This window comes from Euprymna scolopes, chromosome 19 (assembly GCF_053919585.1).
Source record: "Euprymna scolopes isolate OS-2025 chromosome 19, ASM5391958v1, whole genome shotgun sequence".
In the NCBI taxonomy this organism is placed as follows: Eukaryota; Metazoa; Mollusca; class Cephalopoda; order Sepiida; family Sepiolidae; genus Euprymna; species Euprymna scolopes.
In genome coordinates, this window is record NC_136500.1 from 88541426 (window position 1) to 88559852 (window position 18427).

The following is an 18427-nucleotide window of genomic DNA, read 5'->3' on the forward strand; positions in this document are numbered from 1 at the left end:
AACTTCATCCACCCCCATGTAATACGCTATTGATGAAAAGTGAAACACTAAGTAAGAAATAAAAAAGAAAATTATTGATTAAAAACAGAGGATTAAAAAAAAAATGAAAAAAATTGAAAAGAAAACAAAACAAATAAAATCTGTGTTTTGTTTTAAAAATTTACCTGAAAAGTATATGTTTCATTGATACGCAAATGTTCCAGTACAAATTGTCGGGTATGTGGATCAACTTCAGACATTTTCCATTCGTTTGGTGGAAACTGGCTTGATCTGTAGTAAACTTCATATTTCTCAAGCACTCCAAAGCGGTTAGATGGTGCTGACCATCTTAAATCAGCGGACAGGAATTCATTGCTCGATGATAAATCCTTCCTTTCGTTGATGTAAACTCTCGGATTAATCGGTTCAGTTGGAACTAGCAAGAGAAATAGAATAGAAACAATTTATGGAAAGGATAAAGGGAGAAAGTGAACCTTGCAAGATATCTTCAGCAATCTCGTAACTAGTTCCTTCCCTTAGTTTGTCGTTTACTCCTCATATGCCATGAGCGATATTTCTGACAAAGGGGAGAAAATTGCTCTTTATAAGGGAGACTAATCTTGTTATATTTTTCAATTAAAAAAAGGTTATTCCCCTTGAGGATAATATTTTTTTCTGTTTTATTTGTTCTTTGATTAAGACAACATCTATATATAACCATAAAGTTATTTTTTTTCTCTCGCTCTGACATTGATATTAAAATCCTACTTTTTTCTATTTAAGAATTATTAAAACAAACCTGTCGGTGTGTTTACAAAAAGCCTCTACCCAATTCTTCTCTGAATATTTGGTCAACAGAGTTGAAATTTGATATAGAGGGTATTTGGACTACACTTTCGATTTGGTTTTTAGCCGTCAAAAATTACTGCTTAAGGAGTATAAAAAAACAAAAATACAAAAAAAAAAAAAAAAAAAAAAAAAAAACAGTTGACGTTTGGCAGGGTAAGTCGAATAAAACATTACTCCTGCTGTTACTTTTTCGCATGCGCAAAAATAAACATTCATAGTTCAAAGTCACTTAATTTTTAACCTATCGTACCCATCTATTGGTAGCTCAGACGGTAACAATGCTGGAGAGATAAATGATGACTAAGGGGGGGGGCGCGAAACGTTCTGGTTTCGGATATAGTGGATGGTACCCAAGACATTTTTTTTATAACTTTTTAAATCATTATTACATATTGGATAATAATCAATATGGCTCTATAATAATAAATAAGAAGTCTGCATGAATTAAAATATAATATTTATGCGTATTTTATGACTGGGCAATGCCGGGCGGCCTGCTAATAATATTTAAAATTAACTTTATCAAAGTATGTTGTCTTCGTGTCAATAATGTGGTACAATATAGTTTGGGTGGGTGGTGTATAGAGGTTTTCAAGCCTCTCATAATATTCATCATCATTTACCTGTCAATCTTTCTTTCTTATTAACCCTTATCCTCGAGTGGCTTTTTAATTAATGAGTTTTGTTGATTCTTCACATGGTTCATTGCATATCAATCCGTTTTGTATTATTTAATGCCGAAACTTAAAATTTATTAGAAATCATTGATTGAAAATAAAATCCCTTTTTTTTTTTGTTTTTTTTAAAGAATCATCACTTATCAAGGCCCGGGTGCCACTCAAGGATCAGGGTTAATGAGTGTCAGGTGAGACAACACCATTAAGATCGGTGATGGTGGAAATTGGATAGAAATTGAGGCAAACCTGAAGAATCTTGCATCCCGCCCTCTTAATTTTTTTTTTTTATTTTCGTCTTTTTTACTTTTTTCAGTAAATTATTATCCAATGGACACTAATTTACCAGATCATAAAAAAAAAAAAAAAAAAAAAAAAAAAAATCAATATTTAAATATTTGTAAGGGGTGTTCAGTTTCTAATACAACTTGCTAGTAAATCAATCACCCATTTTAGAACCACTCGATTTTTTAGGTCAAATTTCGTAAATTTAGCCTTTTTAAAAAAATAGTTTAATCTATTTTTTGAATTCCGCTTTTTAAAATAATCTTAAAAAAGGCTAAACTACTTTAAAAAAGGCTAAATTCGTGAAATTTGGTCAAGTGGTTCTAAAATAGGTGATCGATTTACTAGAACGTTAGATTAGAAACTGAGCACCCCTTACTAATATTTAAATATTAACTTTTTTTTTTCTCATTTTTTTTATAATCTGGTAGACTAACATCCATTTGATAATAATCCGCTGAAAAAAATTGAAAAAGAAAAACGAAAATAAAAAATATCGGGGGGGGGCAAGATTCTTCAGGTCTGCCGAAATTAATTATATAAGAAAACGGCTCGATAAGAACATGCTTACATTGGACTTGGAAACAGCCAGGTTATAGTCAGCTGGAAAGCAGCTCCACGGCACAAGATGAGCAGTGGAAAAAAGCTTTGCTCATTTAGTTTTAGGCACAAATAGAGAGTAAGGGAAATTTTTGATAGTGATTGTAGTTAGGCAAGTGTTTGTTGTGAATGTTTTACGAGGAGGATTGAGCATAGAATGAAGCTCGGTCGAGCATTTGCCATGAAAATAACGATAAAGCAGAGATAGGCTTGCAACGTCTCTTCTGCAAGAAGGAAGTCGTAGGGAGGAGACTGTTTTGCACATGACAGGAAGGAACTTAACGGTTTACTCATCACAAACTGAACTCAATAGATCGTTCTACATATCTAATGCCATTTGAAGAGTGTCTTTGAAGATTGACTACACGAAAGGTGCAGTGACTATGGGGTCTGTCCTGTGAAAGCTGACTCCAGAAGATTAATCTTTTCTACCTTGAGTGCCAACGATTATACGGTGATCTCATTTTGATCTACAATCTTCTTAATGCCTATTACAATCTCCAGCAAGACCCATTATTTACCCCTGCATTACCAGAAACTGTTTCCCTGCCGATTTCAATTGAACTGGAGGAGGAACGTTTTCTCAATCAGGATCTCTGGACCTTCGAATGGACTTCAAGAATATATATTGTAAAATATGCCAACAACGCAACAATTCAAGGTAAAATTGGTCAAGTACCGAGCTACTGTATCCTCTTCTGTGTTAACGTTAACCCTGTTTTCCTACATGAAAATCATACTTGTTTTATTTTTTGCCAAATTAACTGAAATGAAAAACTGAATCGAATTCTGCAGTAATATTTGGATGTGGGCGTAGTTAAATAATCTTAAAAACGGAATTTTACACACGCGGTTAGATTAAATAAAAAAAAAAGAAGGATTTTTCCATTAAAGGTTAAATTAAAAGCAAGGCTGACGTGTACTGGAAGTTGCATCATGGGAGGAAGTCAACGTGGCAAAGAGGTTAGAATAACTTTCGTCCTATTATTGGGACGGCTTGAACCATCATTTTGGCTACAAATATATATATATGAAAGAATACTTACTTGACATGGGAGAATGTATTTTCAAAGTGGTCCATTCTGAAGCTCCATAGTAGGTCAACGCTTGCAAACTCACTGTCATTGCAGTGTATGGCGGCATATCACGAATTGTATACTCAGGCGTCTGTAAATCCTGAAAAATAATATATTTCAAATAAAAGAATTTTTTTAAATAAAAATTAATATACTTAAGGGTTCTTAAGAAGAAATTTTATATTCAGGGAATCTTTTTTAGCTGGTCTCAAATGACTATGGATCAAATTTAATGTGAATTTAAAATGTTTGATCTTTTTTTTAAAATGAGTGGCTGTGCTCATATTGTGCTATAAAATACCTTTCAAATACTCCAATGAGACTGGCATTTGAAGTAAATGTATTATTAATCGATGTCTAATATCTATTTCTCCCTTTATTTGTCTCTTAGCATAAAACTAAATTTAACTCAATATAGTCTATATTACCCACTCTTACACCTAGCAGGTACTTTCTAAAATTTATAATGATCGGTAAATTAGTTTAGGAATGAATCCTATTTTTATATAAGCTCCATTTCAAATGTTAAGCTCTGCATCATCCCGATAAGTCTCCTTTTAAAGAATTTCTCTAATTCTCTTTGGCTCCCTTCATATATACAGCAATATAAACGTATACACACCCCTAACATTATATTAAAATTATTATTATTATTATTATTAATACTAGCTGGACCTGTGGAAATTCCACAGGGAACTCATTCATATGTAATATATTGATGTTGGCATTCTGTAGATGTTCAGACTAAATGGAGACGCTCTGATATTATTGTATCTTTTTTTGTTAAAACTGCAAAAGTATTTATCTAAGCTCACACGAACGCCCGGCAAAGTCCAATAATAAAATATGCTTGAATATGATATTTTAATTCTTGCAGATTTCGTATATATTATTATAGAGTTAATGTTCTATCGATTTTTATATATTATAAAGTTGCGATTTCAAAAATAAAAAAAAATATATCCATATGACTTGGGTGCATTAGCTTGAATTGAAACTGAATTAAAAACTTGTGAAATATATATATATATATATATAAGTTGAGTTCCTTCAGCCGTAATCAAAACCAAAACTAAAACTTATGAAGAATTATTGATAAAATTATTTATAAAAAAATAGATGACATGAGTGCCATCAACTATAATCGAAACCAAAACCAAACCTTAAGAATTCTTGGTAAAAATAATTATAAGAAATGGAAGTACATAACAATTAAATGATCCGGATGTAAGCGTGACACAGAAAATAACACACATGCTATCGTATTAATATATAGATTAATATTGATAATAATGATAATAATAAACACACAAAATACTACTAATAATAGTAAACTACTACTACTACTACTAATAATAATAATAATTATTATTATTGTTATTATTTTTTCTTTTTTTTTTACACAAGAAAGTTGACTTTCTTTTTATTTCTCCAATTATTATATCTGCAGATACTAATATATACAACCCATCTATTTGAAAGTCCGGAAGAGAATAGGGGCCAACCCAAACTCCCTGTGCTTTGTTCCCCTCTTTTTAGACATCTTGCTATTTTGACCTTTGTCGCACCTGTTGCTTTTGTTAGCCTTCTTGTTTCTGATTGTAACCTTTAAACTAGTCGTTCGGTACTTTTTAAAAGGTCATCGCTACTCGGTCTTGAAACAACTGCAATGAACTTCAACCGTGTATGGCACAAGGCAAACCGAGTAAAGCACCCCTTTCTGAGTATATAACAATATCTAAGATATGTTAGTGCTCAGTTTCTGGTACAATACTGCCAGCCCCATCTCGCTGATCTAAAAGCACCCAAAGCCACTCTCTTAATCCCCCCCACACACATACAAAAGGATATCCTATCTTGTTTGCTTACATCCTGCCGCAGATAAATGTGACATTACGCTGGAAGATTTTTTTTTCTTTTTTTTTTACATTGAGGTTACCACTTATCAAGGCCCGGAAGCCACTCGAGGATAAGGGTTATTGCGTGTACAGTAATCAATGGAATAGTATCGTAGTAATCGTTAGTATTGGAGATTTGATAAAGTGTCTTACTTAAGGAGGCGGTTTGTCAGAAATTTGTTTATGTTGGACTTGAACACATACAAGTTGTAGTCAGGTGGGAAACAGGCAAACGGAAGAGAGTTCCACAGCTGTGCACTTCTAAGAAAGAAGCTCTGCTCATGGAATCTACGTTTGGATTTAGGCACAGATAAAGAGTGGGAAAAATTAATGACAGTAGTTTCAGCTAGACAAGTGTTTTTCGTGAAAGACTGGCGAGGGGGAACCAGAGATTGGAGCTCAGACGAGCACTTGCCATGGAAACAACGATAAAACAAAGACAGGCTCGCAACGTCTTTTCTGTGGGAGAGAGGCTGCAAGGAAGAGAAAAGAGCATCCCTCACTAAGCAACAAAGTCTATTTTGTACTCTGTCAAGGCAGGATAGGCTGCTTTTAGCAGCTCCTGCCCAGATGTGGCAGCAGTATTCCATCCTTGGACGTACTTGGCTTTTATACAGATAGAGAATTGCATCAGTAGTGAGATATCTTCTGGAGCGGTAGAAGGATCCCACCATTTTCCCGTCCTTGGCAACAGACCTGATGTATGTGTTCCAACAGAACTGATGTACGATGGGGGTAGATGCAGGCAGCACTCCTGAGGGAGCACCCTGGCTCTACAAAAATATCCTTAAATAGCATTCCCCGACAGGGCTGTCTTATGCGATTGATAATAAACCAACCCCTTCTAAAAGAGAGGAGGAAATGTGTGAGAGCATGCACTTCCTAGACCAAAGCTGGTCCATGCCTCACCACTGACAAAAGAGGGCCCATCAAATTGATGGCCGAGGACGGATCTTCAATCTTTAAATACAAAGTATTTATCTCCCTTCCACGGCAGGACGATGTGACATATGGATCGGAAAATGGGATTAGAAGAACCAGCACCCTATAGAGAAAAAGCACTCTGGCTTGCAAAAATTGCTTAGTTGCCATTCCCTGCTAGGGGCGCTTCAGATTAACAATCAACTAATCGCTTTTTCAAATGGAGAAGACAAAGCCTGGAAGGCTGAACTCCTAGAACTGCACATGTCCACACCTCAGGGAACAAAGACTCAAGAATGAACCAGAATCTGGTGGCTTTGGGACCGAGGGAAAACTGTGGTTTTGAAGGAGACTTGCTAAGTTTAAGTGAAATACTGTCAGCTACATTTTATGAGGCAAAAACACGCCAAAAATACCAATAAAATCTAATACTCACTTTAGTAAAGCTATATAAAGTAATATTAGGGATTTGATTTTGAAATCATAATCTATTGCAAGGTCAAAAAATATCTCTGTAGGACGTTTGTGTGTTTATGTTATCACCTTCCGCAACCATTTTTAAGAATGACATAATTTGATTGCCAAAAATGTACTTGAGAAATATTTGTCAAAAATTTAAACTTTACCCATTTAAAAATAAATTGTTCTTAAATCGAATAAGACGTCACAAATAGAATTTTAATGGCATCACAGACTTCAAAATAGCATCCGTTTTATTTACTGTTTATTTCGGCGTATAAGACGACCCTTAAAGTTTTTAAAAAATCATCTTTTAAAAAAAGCAATATTTCATAAGGTACCGGGTGTTACAATCTCTAGCCAGGCTTAACAAACATGATTTCGTGATTTAGCAGTCATCTTATACAACCGATATATGATAAATTTATTTAAATTTGCACCTCGTCTAATCTGACGGCTGCCTTATACGTCGAAATATATGGCATTTAAAAGTTTATTTAGCTGACAGTTAATTTTATATTGAGAAAGAGATTGTTTTATAAGGGTTTAAATTGTGACGAATCCGTTTTTGTTCATTTCGAAAATATTTAGCTGATATGTATTTTCATGACAAGAAGAAAAGAAAGACGGGTTTGTATTACTGTACACATAGATTCGAAAAAGTTGTCAAAAAACACATATATAACAAATAAATGTTATCAAAGGCAAGATAAGTTACTTTTCTACCAAACTGGATATATTTTTTGTGTTTTTATTCAATGTAACATATTTATTCAGCTCGCAAAACATACAGTGTTTACCGATGTATTGGAAAATTAAAGATGGCGTCTGATTCTCTCTTTAATACGGTAAGTGTGGGAAAAGATGTTATAAATAAAAAACCGGATAAAATACTGTTAAAAACTCGCTCAATATATGTTACCGTGAGATAGGTTGACATATATTCGGCGGGTTTTTAATAGTATTTTGTATAGTTTTTTATTTATAACACCTTTTTCCATACTTACGGTGTTAAAGAGGGTGTGAGACGCCATCTTGAATTTTCGAATACATCGGTAAACACTGTATGTTTTTCGAGCTGAATAAATATGTTACATTGAATAAAAACACAAAAAATATATCCAGTTTGGTAGAAAAGTAACTTATCTTGCCTTTGATAACATTTATTTGTTATATATGTGTTTTTTGACAACTTTTTCGAATCTATGTGTACAGTAATACAAACCCAGAAAGACGGTAGATAAACAACCGTGGAATTTCCAGTATATGATTTAAACAACTCGAAATACTGTTTCTTCTTCTTCATCATCTTCATCATCATCATCTTCATCGTCGTCGTCTGTTTAAAATGTTTATTTTACATAATGACAGGCTTTGGGTGGCTTTTAAAAATTCACTTAACTAAATTATCTCTAGACAAGTATTTATCCCTCTTTCACCCAAATCCAACCTTGTCACTTCCTCCCATGTTTTCTTTGACCACCGGCACTGCTATCTCCCCATCTATTAATCATAGAACTCCGCCAGTCTTTTAATGTGGCCATACCATTGATGCCTCCTGATCTGCACACGCCTCTCTATACTGTCCAGATTTAATCTTTCTCCGAGTTCAACAGAAATAAGCCTGTTTTGAACACACATATTACATAACCATCATATCATTCTCATCTCATTTCTTTCCATGCAACGCATGTCCTCAACCTTCACTGGCCAGGTTTCACTTTCATACATCATCACATTGTGTACACATGCCTGGTAGACTATTTCCATGGTGGACAATGGTAACGTTCTGCTGGAAGAAGTTTTGAATTTGAACTTACCAGTGTTTTGTTGAATTCTTTGAATTCTTCCACAATGAGATTTATCTGGTAATAGACTTCTCCATAATTAATTTCTGTCGCTTTTCTCCACGATAATTTGAATACCTTAAAGGAACCGTCGACTCTAACTGATTCCATTGGTATTTTATCCGGGACAACTTTTACGGTGTGCTCATTTAAGCCCTCTAGAAATAAATTAAAGAAAAACAGAATTTTTTTTATTATATATATATATATATATATATATATATCAGCAAAAGTACTCGTTGTTGACTGGGTTCAAAAACAGCCTACAGAAAATGGACTCATATTTATGAAAGTATGATAGGTTATGAAAAAAAGGAAGGGTTGTAAAGAGATAGCTTCGAATTTGAGGGTATCAAAACCAAAGCAAAATATGGTGAAAGTAAAAATAAAATAGATAAACCCCATAATTTATTATACCATACCTGTTCACACTGAAACACTTATCACAATATTCTGTGGATCTATATAAAAAAAACCTTGTTAAACTTTGTGACATATTTCCATTCTATGGAGGTCAGACGAGAACGAACACCCCATAATTTTATTATACTATATTTCTTCAAACTGAAACATAATTATCAAAGTGTACTTACGCAGATAGATATGAAAAGTCTTTATTAAAGTTTGTGCCTATTTCCATTCTATGGAGACCAGGCGCAAACGCAGACCCCACAATTTTATTATACCATCCCTATTTAAGTTAAAACATATTTATCAGAGTATTCTCATATATATATATATATATATATATATATATATATATATATATATATATATCAAAAACACTTGTAAACGTTTTTTTTTTAATTTTAAATTTTTTATTTCCATACTTTGTGGACCAGGCGCGAACGCAGACCCCACAATTTTAATGAACCATCGTTCTGCCAGATCAAACATACCCATTCCTGTGTCTCGATACATCTATCATTATATATAATCAGTTTTTTAAAATAATCAACCATATAGGAGCCTATTCGTGACCAGACACACACACACACAGATTTATGTTATAGAAGATATATATATATATATATATATATATATATATATATATATATATATATATATATATATATATATATATTTGGGCAGCAAAAGAAGACAACAAAGAAGAAGAACAACAACAACAACGAGGCGAAGAAGAAGAAGAAGGCAATAAAAAGAAGACAACTAAGGAAACAAAGGCAAAGTATAAAAAGACGAAAAAAGACAATAAAAAAGGAAGCAAAGAAGACAATAAAAAAGAAAACAATAAAAAAGAAAACAATAAAAAACAATAAAAAACACAATAAAAAAGAAAACAATAAAAAACACAATAAAAAAGAAGACGATAAAGTATAAAAAGAAGCACAAGACAATAAAAAAAAATGAAAGCAAAGAAGAGTTTTTGAAATATATGATGCATTAAAAGCCATACACAGGGTTTGATTGACATCCTTTGGTCGTTTATTATATAGAATACAAAAGATTCAACAAAATATTATCCACATTTTTTATTCTAAAGACAAATATGATAATGAAATCTGATAATCGGACAGATGCCCACGTACCTGGATACTTATGCATGGAAGGGTGAAACAACGAAAATGACATGATGTTATTGTTCAGCTTGGATATTCTGGAAATGTTGCGTGCAGTCATGTCGCTGATAACGAGTTGTTGTCGGCCATTAATCCAGAAAAGATGGTTGCTGTAGTACTGGATCTGCTTCATGCTGTTCAACACACACAAAAAAGAAAAAGAAAGAAAGAAAAAAAATACATTTTATCAATGTCATTAATTCGTGTGCACTTCAAAACATTTTTTTTTTTTTTTTGCATCTGAAAATTGATTAGACAAGTTTAATGGAACATCATTAGAAGATGATTTTTTTTTGTATTGTTGGTATCTCTAGACGTTTTAGCGAGTTATAAACGGGCAAAAGTTATAGCCCGTTGATCTAGATAGAATGAATGATTTATGCCAAATTGACGGTTAAATATGATTAAATTTGTGCTCATTCTTTGCAATGAATACTAATTCATATTAATATACAACTCCGCATCAAATGGATACTATTATACTTAGTTTGCTGCCCCATATCATAACAAAGGTTCATGCAAATTTTCGGTTAGATCAGCCCAGTAGGTTCCGAGAAAACTTCTAGAATAAATATGGTACTGTGGTGACTAATCCCTATTTAGGCACTCTGCATCAAATGGGTTGCATAATACCCAGTTCGCTGCACTGTATTATAGCAAAGATACGTACAAAATTTCAGCCAGATCGGCTCAGTAGTTTCCGATTGACAGACAGACAAAGAGAAATATGATATATATTCGAACTACTGTTTTGATCTAAGCAGACATAGTATAAAATGTAATACAATATTGGAACAATTTATCATAAATAATAAATTAGATTACCATTTTATATATATATATATATATATATATATATATATATATATATATATATATATATATATATATATATATATAAAATGTGTAGCAGTAATTTATAGTCACCATCATATCGTATGAATCCGAAGATTCCACTGTTGACATTGGCCTCCCTGATATTTTTCTTGTCAAAACTTCTTTCTAAAAAGACACCAGATAGTTACAGGAGGGACCACGTGAAGTTTGCTAACATCCCTAAGTGAAAGTGATTATCTTCACCTCAGATAATGTGAAAGCCCTTCCCCCACCCTTTCCTCATATTAAGAGCAGCTTATTTTATCCATTTGTTTTATTATTCAGCCAAATGGACAGCAGAAACCAAAAGTAAAAAAGAGTAGACAATCTCGATCATCGCCCTTAAATTGAGCTCTAATTTATTTTTAATCTGTAAATGCATTCGATAATAAAATTCATTTCTTCTAATGATTCCTGAAGGGGAACAAATCTTTTAACCAAGCTCAAATGAAACGAGCTCTTCTAGTAACAAGGTACCAAATCGAAAGGTGGATTTAGGACGCTTTATAATAAATGTTTAAGAAAACAGTTTTTTTTTTTAATGTAATTTTCATTTATTTAAAATCAACGAAATTAGAAAACATTTTTTAGTTATTGTTTAATATTAGACTTAAGTTAACAGTGATTATATTATCACATTACTGTAGTACTGCTTTGTAGACTACAACATGCTTTTATTCAAATCCTATGTAAACAAATACTTGTCACGACCACCCTCGCGAACAATCAAACTTTGTCCATTCTATCCATCAGCTTCAATTTCCTCATAATAGTGTGCTTCATCTAATTGACAATCTTATATTCTAGACAGAGGTAATGCTTATTTTTCTCCCAATCCAGAGTGCCCCTTTTTAGAGAGCTGGATTTTCGGTCACATTAAAAACCGACCCTGCAAGTCACTCTGTTCTCGTGAGGAGGCAGATCTAGTTAACACTGCTGCAACTAACGAGCACTTCCCAAACGCTGACTAATTTCACTTTACATATGATATCCAAATTCACCCCCCTCATCTTCAGCACCAATCCCGGCCACCCCATTTTTTTGTCTTAATTTTCTTTTTTGTTTTGTTTTGCTTTGTTTTGTAAACCCCACCCTTCAAGCACATCCTTTTTAGCCCTCTTTCCTCCCCTACACATACCACAGCAGAAAAAAAAAAAAAGGAATGGATTACTGCCCCTGCGTTTTCCCACACTCTACAAATTTCGAAGCTACTTAGAAGTGCTTTGAAAAGAAGAGACCAATCCTTCACATTGGAGGCTTTCTTCTTTCCTGTCCCAATAGGTTTTCACATTGTTGCATGGCCGACCCTATCTAACCCCTTTCTCTGCCACCCATCTTCTCCCCCCTTCCCACAAAAAAATAGAAATTTCAGGTCGAAATGTGGGTGGGATACAAAAATTGTTAGCCTTTGTCTTTTACAACTACACAAAATTGCAAAGCTTTTTCTGTTATTAGGGATGAGTCACCACTTATCAAGACCTAAGGGCCACTCGAGGATAAGGGTTAACACTGTGATGATCAGTAATGGTGGAACTTGGGTAGGGTTTGATTATTTAAGAGGACGACTCAACAAGAACTTATTTACATTAGACTTTAAAACGACCATGTTATAGTAAGCTGGGAAGCAGCCCCATGCTATTGTGTTCCATGGATGGGCAGATCTTGGAAAGAAACTTTGCTCGTAATGTTTTCATTTAGTTTTAGGCGCATATTATATATTTTTTATATATATATATATATATATATGCTACTTACGAAGGTCAAAAGCCACTCAAGGATAAAGTTAAATTAGATTGTTAGTTAGATGAATAAAAAAAGTAACATTGAACACTGATTGCGTTTGGTAGCAGTTATTTGTTGCCTATATGTATTTTTACATATAGGCAACAAATAACTGCTACCAAACGCAATCAATGTTACTTTTCTATCTACTTGCATAATTTTTTTTGTACATTTTTATATTTTTGAAACCGTTTTTCTTTCAATATAATTAAAAAAAAAATACTAACTTTGTGTGTGTTTGTTATGTATTTTTCAAATTTTAGCTGGACATGCAAACGGACAGATATCTGTACAAATTAATTCGAAGTGGGGAGTGGGACAACAACAACAACAACAACAACAACAAAACAGTTAGTAAAACCCTGTCAATTCTTTACAAACCGAAAAACTGCCCACAGTTTTCCGGTTTGTATCAGACTGAAAACAAAGATCTCGCTGCTCAACTCCCCACTGTCTCCTGTTAGACATGATCGCAAATAGTAGCCTCTTATGTTCCAACTGGCAATATGCCTTATTTTAGGTTGAAAAAGAGTGAAAAAAAACAACAAAAAAAACAGGCAGATTGATTTCTATGTGGGAATGAGGCAAATGGGTAGAAGGAAATAAAATATCGATGAGGTTTTGGAAATGAATGGTAAATTCAATTTGGGGAGACAAACGCCAGATACTATTTTGCTCTTAAAAGGACAAGGGAAGTAAGACAGGTAAACTTTTGATACAATAAAGATACTATATTCAAGGATCAATGAAAGAGATAAAGCCTTACCTTTCTAGCCTGGTTATTCTTGCAAGAAGTTTGATGGAGGCATTAACATGTGGATTTCCATAGCCAATCATATCGGCTTTGTATAGCTCGTCATCATTCATGCCACCCTGTACCCAGTAGATCGAATGGGAGTCCATGTCAAGCGTGATTCCTTTGATACTTTGTGTCATTGATAATGGTTGGTATTGTGTTATGTGCATGCCGTTCAGATAGGAACCCTGGATCAAGCCTTTGTTATTCCAATAAAGAATGCCTTTCAAGGCATCAATGCATAAATTGTTAGCCGGGGCAATCAAAAGCACTTCGCTGTTCTTATAATTATCCATACTTGCCCACCTTATCTGAAAAGAAGAGAAAAAAAAAACTGGATATTTGTAACATGCTAATGACATACGGCTTAAAGTTTAAGGATTCCCCATCAAGTCAATACAAAAATCATAACCTATAATTACCTATTAGCAGGGTAAGGAGATGTCTAAAATAAGCTAAGCTAAGGCTACATGGTCAGCTATAGTTAAGAACGACACAAATGCTCCCTTTTTATTAGCTGTTACATCTAGAGCGCTACTCCATTCCCAGGATTACTCCACTTGCCCTTGACTCGCCCTTTATAGCGTTAAGTGTTCAGCAAGGGGGTATCAATTTCTTTTTAAGTCTTTGGTATGACTCAACTGAGGATTGAACCTTGATCTCTCCCACCCATTAACAAACACTTTTACTATTATGCCGAATGGGTTGGTATTTTTGTCACGTTTTACTTTGGATGTCAAAAACCATAGAATTATTCCAGACTGTTTTATTATTATTATTATTATTATTATTACTATTATAATTATTATTTACTCACTAGGAGTAATCACACAAGCCATCATCAAAGATTGCTCTTTGAGAACAACTTGTGGTGTTCCCTGGAGTCTGAAGGACAACAAGTCTCCCCAGACTTCCAGTATTCTCCAACTCTTTCAATAACTTTTGCAAAAGAATTTGTGTTATCGCAACAGCCGCGGTACCATTGATTTCTCGTTGGCAGCGACCACTGGTCCTCACTGGAAGTTTGGTGGCAATAAGCCTCCTTAAGGTCCCAGTCCTCTTTGCACTCAGCCAGTTGAGGTCTGGCTAGTGCTTTGTCTCATCGGTCTTTCCATCCTCCTCGACTCATTATTTGGTTTAGTGCCCGTTTATGGTGAAGCACACACACACACAAAAAAAGTTATTATTATTGGCTCACAAGGAGCATTCACACAGGTCATCAGAGATCTCTCCTTAAAAACAGCCTGTGGTGTTCCCTGGAAGCTGAGTGACAAGTCACTTATTATTATTATTATTATTTCTCTCTTTTTTTTTTTTTTTTTCAATTGTCTCATCTTTTAATTTTTGCTGGTGACAGGGCATCCTACAGGATTCCAGATATTCACTCATTATTTCAGAGACTCCAACTGGGAGATCTTTTAAGGATTCTAAGTGATGTTGGTCTATGATGCTGCATTGATGAGCTGGTGGTCCATCTGCCTGGGATTAGTGACAATCTGACACACGGCATTTAAAATATGTGGTACATTTTCCCTTGTGACGAGTCATATAAATACCAAAAAATATAATTGCTGGCATTTAATGAATTAGCAAGATATTAAACTTTAACATACTAGAATTATGGGTCCTACCGAGCCCAAATTTTAGCATACATTAAATATTACCCCCTTACTCTTAATTTATGTGGTTTCTATTATTCGTTCTCCCCTCCGTCTCTCACACACACACACACATTGTCTGTCTGTCTGTCTGTCTGTCTCTCTCTCTCTCTTTTTCTATCTCCTCTCACTCTCTGTTTATTAACAGTCAACAAGGCAAAAGTAATAAAACTACTATGAGATAGAAGACTAGAAGTTGCTTTCAAACAAATGCATTTCATGTAAAAAAAAAACAAACAAACTATTATGTATTTACATGCCATATCGAAATTAGTAAAAATCTCCCAAATTATGAAAAATGATCTAATAGATCATTGTACTAGATCTAGCTTTCACAAAAAAGAAAAAAATCATTAAAAACAACAGTCGATATTTTCTAATTTTTTCAAAGATAGATTTCAATGAAATCAAGGGAGATAAGTCAGTTTGTCATACAAAATTGGTTGTACAACTCTTTCGTATTAAAGCATATGATAAAACTTGATAATTAAATAAATTCTTTTTTTTTTTTTTACTTATAACCCTTTTTCTACTGGATCATTTTTCATTTCGACAAGACACATGAATAAATAGTGTTTTTATTTGAAATGCATCTGTTCGAAATCCCATTATACTACACAAGCATCAATTAGAATAATCCATCATAAACAATAGGGAATATCACCACAAGTATCGATACTATTTAACCCAAGGTCAACGTGTGACTCAACAGGTTACATTTTTCTAGGTCTTTTAGAAAACAAAAGAAACACTTACTTCTTTACTTGTAGACCAATAAATTTTCCTTGCCAACCAGTCCATAGCGATGCTGCTAGCTGAGTGATTATTTTGCTCAAAACGTTGGATATGCTCGTATGGCACCATAGAAATACGAGTGGGTGCTAGAGAACAATAAACATGTAAACAAAATGAATTCCTGCCATTTTTTTTTTTTAAATAACCTAATTATAATTTAAGAAAAAACATATAATTTATTCACCTATCAAAACAAACTCAGCCTTAAATTCCAAATGTAACCCATATTTTGAGGAGGACAGATCACGCCGTCACAATTACAGCTATTATTTTATTTAAATTTTTTTTCATGTAGGAGTCGCCACTTATCAAGGCCCAAAGGCCACTCGAGGATAAGGGTGAATGAATGTAAAGTGGTAGTAATTGTTAATGGTGTAAATTGGGTAGAATTTGATTATTTATAAGGACGGTTGAACAAGAATTTGTTTACATTGGATTTGAAGGTGAGCAGGCCAGCAGAACAATGTTCCACAGGCGGGCAGTTCTTGGAAAGATTTAGGCACAGATAGAGAGTGGGAGAAATTGTTCATAGTGGTTGTAGCTAATTGAGTGTTTTTTGTGAAAGTCTGGCAAAAGGGAACGATAGATTGGAGTACAGTCGAGCACTTGCCATGAAAGTAACGATAACGCAGTGACAGGCTCGCAACATCTTTTCTGTGGGAAAGACATTACAGGGAAGACAAAATGGCATTACCTACTAGGTTTCGAAGCTGGATAGGGTGCGCCGAGCAGCACTCCATTTTAGAGAGTATCTGGCTTTTATACAGATAGAGGATTGCATCGGCAGTGAGATACCTGCTGAAGTGGTAGAGTGATGAAATCATTTTTCCAGTGATCTTGGCAACAGATTTAATGTGTGTGTTCCATTTCAGATCAAGAGTGAAGATCAGTCTTAAAGCCTGTCAAGACAAGGAGCTTCCCCAAGATGAGAGCTATTCATTTCAATTATTAGTTATCACATTATTATTAATATTATTATTATTTCACTCATTCAGTGTTCTCACACAGATCATCATTGGTGATTGCTCACTAACAACATCTAGTGGTGGTCCCTGGAGTCTGTGCGACAACAAATCTTCCCAGAATAATAGTACTCTTCCCCTCTGTTGGTAACTTTTGGAAATGTACTTGGATCATTACAACAATCACTTGCTATTGACTTCTTGCTGGCAATGACCATTGGTTTTTACTGGAATTTGGGTGGCCATAAACCTCCGCGAGGTCCCAGTCCCTTTACATTCATCCAGTGGATGTTTGATTAGTGCTCTCTCTCTCCGTTTTTTTTTTTTCCATCCAACTCGAATATCTGGTGCCAGTCGATAGCGACACTACAAATTTTATTATTATTGTTGTTGTTCTTATCATATTGAACAATTACGTACTACTAGATTCTGTTGGAAATGAATTAAATATTATGACCCAATATGTATTTTTTAAAAAGAAAGCTAGTGTATTTTTTTGTTTGTTTACTTGCTTCACCGCGAGAGCAGAGTTAGACACAAGGTCGGTTTTTTAATGTATGCGTGCGTGTGTGTGTGTGGGGGGACCAGTTCCCCCAAAAGGGGCACTCTGGTTAGTAACAAAAAACAAAAAATATATCAGTCATGAAGGATTTCTCCTCCACTAACCGAGACCATAAAAAGTGAAATACAGCACCAGAACAGATACTACGCTTTGATCCTAACCCGAAGGCCAAGAACCATTCTACACAAACAAAATCAGCCTATGTTTACAGACAAGAAAACACAACTCAGAACAGAAATAAGAAATATTAAACGAAACTCGGCTACAAAAGGTCGATTCGCAGTTTATAAAACGTTTTTATTTTATTTAAATTCAAATTCATATTTAGCTTATTAGTGTCCATAGTCGATGTTGGCTTCTGCATTCGCGTATTTTCCTTAAGATTTCTACTGCTTTTTATAATCGCCATTCATTGTATGGTCTGTCTTAGTATGAAACATTTAACTATGTCAGAAATGAATTCGATGTTATACATAAGATGTAATTTTTAAAAAGTCAATGTACCGTACGTAAGTGATCAAAATCAATGTTTCACTTTAATTGCATGCGTTTATTCGGATCAATTATTTTTTTATCAGTTCCAACTTATGAATACATGTTCACAATACGATCTCTCCATTGATTTGAAAAGACGTATCCAATAACAATACACAAACAAAAACAACATATGATCAAAATTCTTAATTTCTTTTGAAGAAACCTATTTCGAAATATTGGTCATTTCAAAGATGTAAGAATAAAAAAGAATTGAACAATTTATATCAAATCAAAAACACAAATATCCTTTAAAATGATTTATTTTAATATGATGCAAAATAGAATAAAACA

General features: G+C 34.0%; 1 protein-coding gene across 3 annotated transcripts in view; it reads right to left on the reverse strand.

The window, feature by feature from the left end:
- Positions 1-18427, reverse strand: part of LOC145239826 (proto-oncogene tyrosine-protein kinase ROS-like) — a 682889-nt gene that overhangs the window by 133806 nt on the left and 530656 nt on the right. For all 3 annotated transcript variants that reach the window (XM_080103360.1, XM_080103359.1, XM_080103361.1), the window contains exons 17-22: positions 16037-16161; positions 13593-13933; positions 10139-10302; positions 8562-8746; positions 3434-3563; positions 165-415 (exon numbers count right to left, since the gene is read on the reverse strand). In XM_080103360.1, the coding sequence (XP_079959486.1) occupies positions 165-415; positions 3434-3563; positions 8562-8746; positions 10139-10302; positions 13593-13933; positions 16037-16161 (1196 nt within the window). The remainder of the gene's footprint in view (positions 1-164; positions 416-3433; positions 3564-8561; positions 8747-10138; positions 10303-13592; positions 13934-16036; positions 16162-18427) is intronic.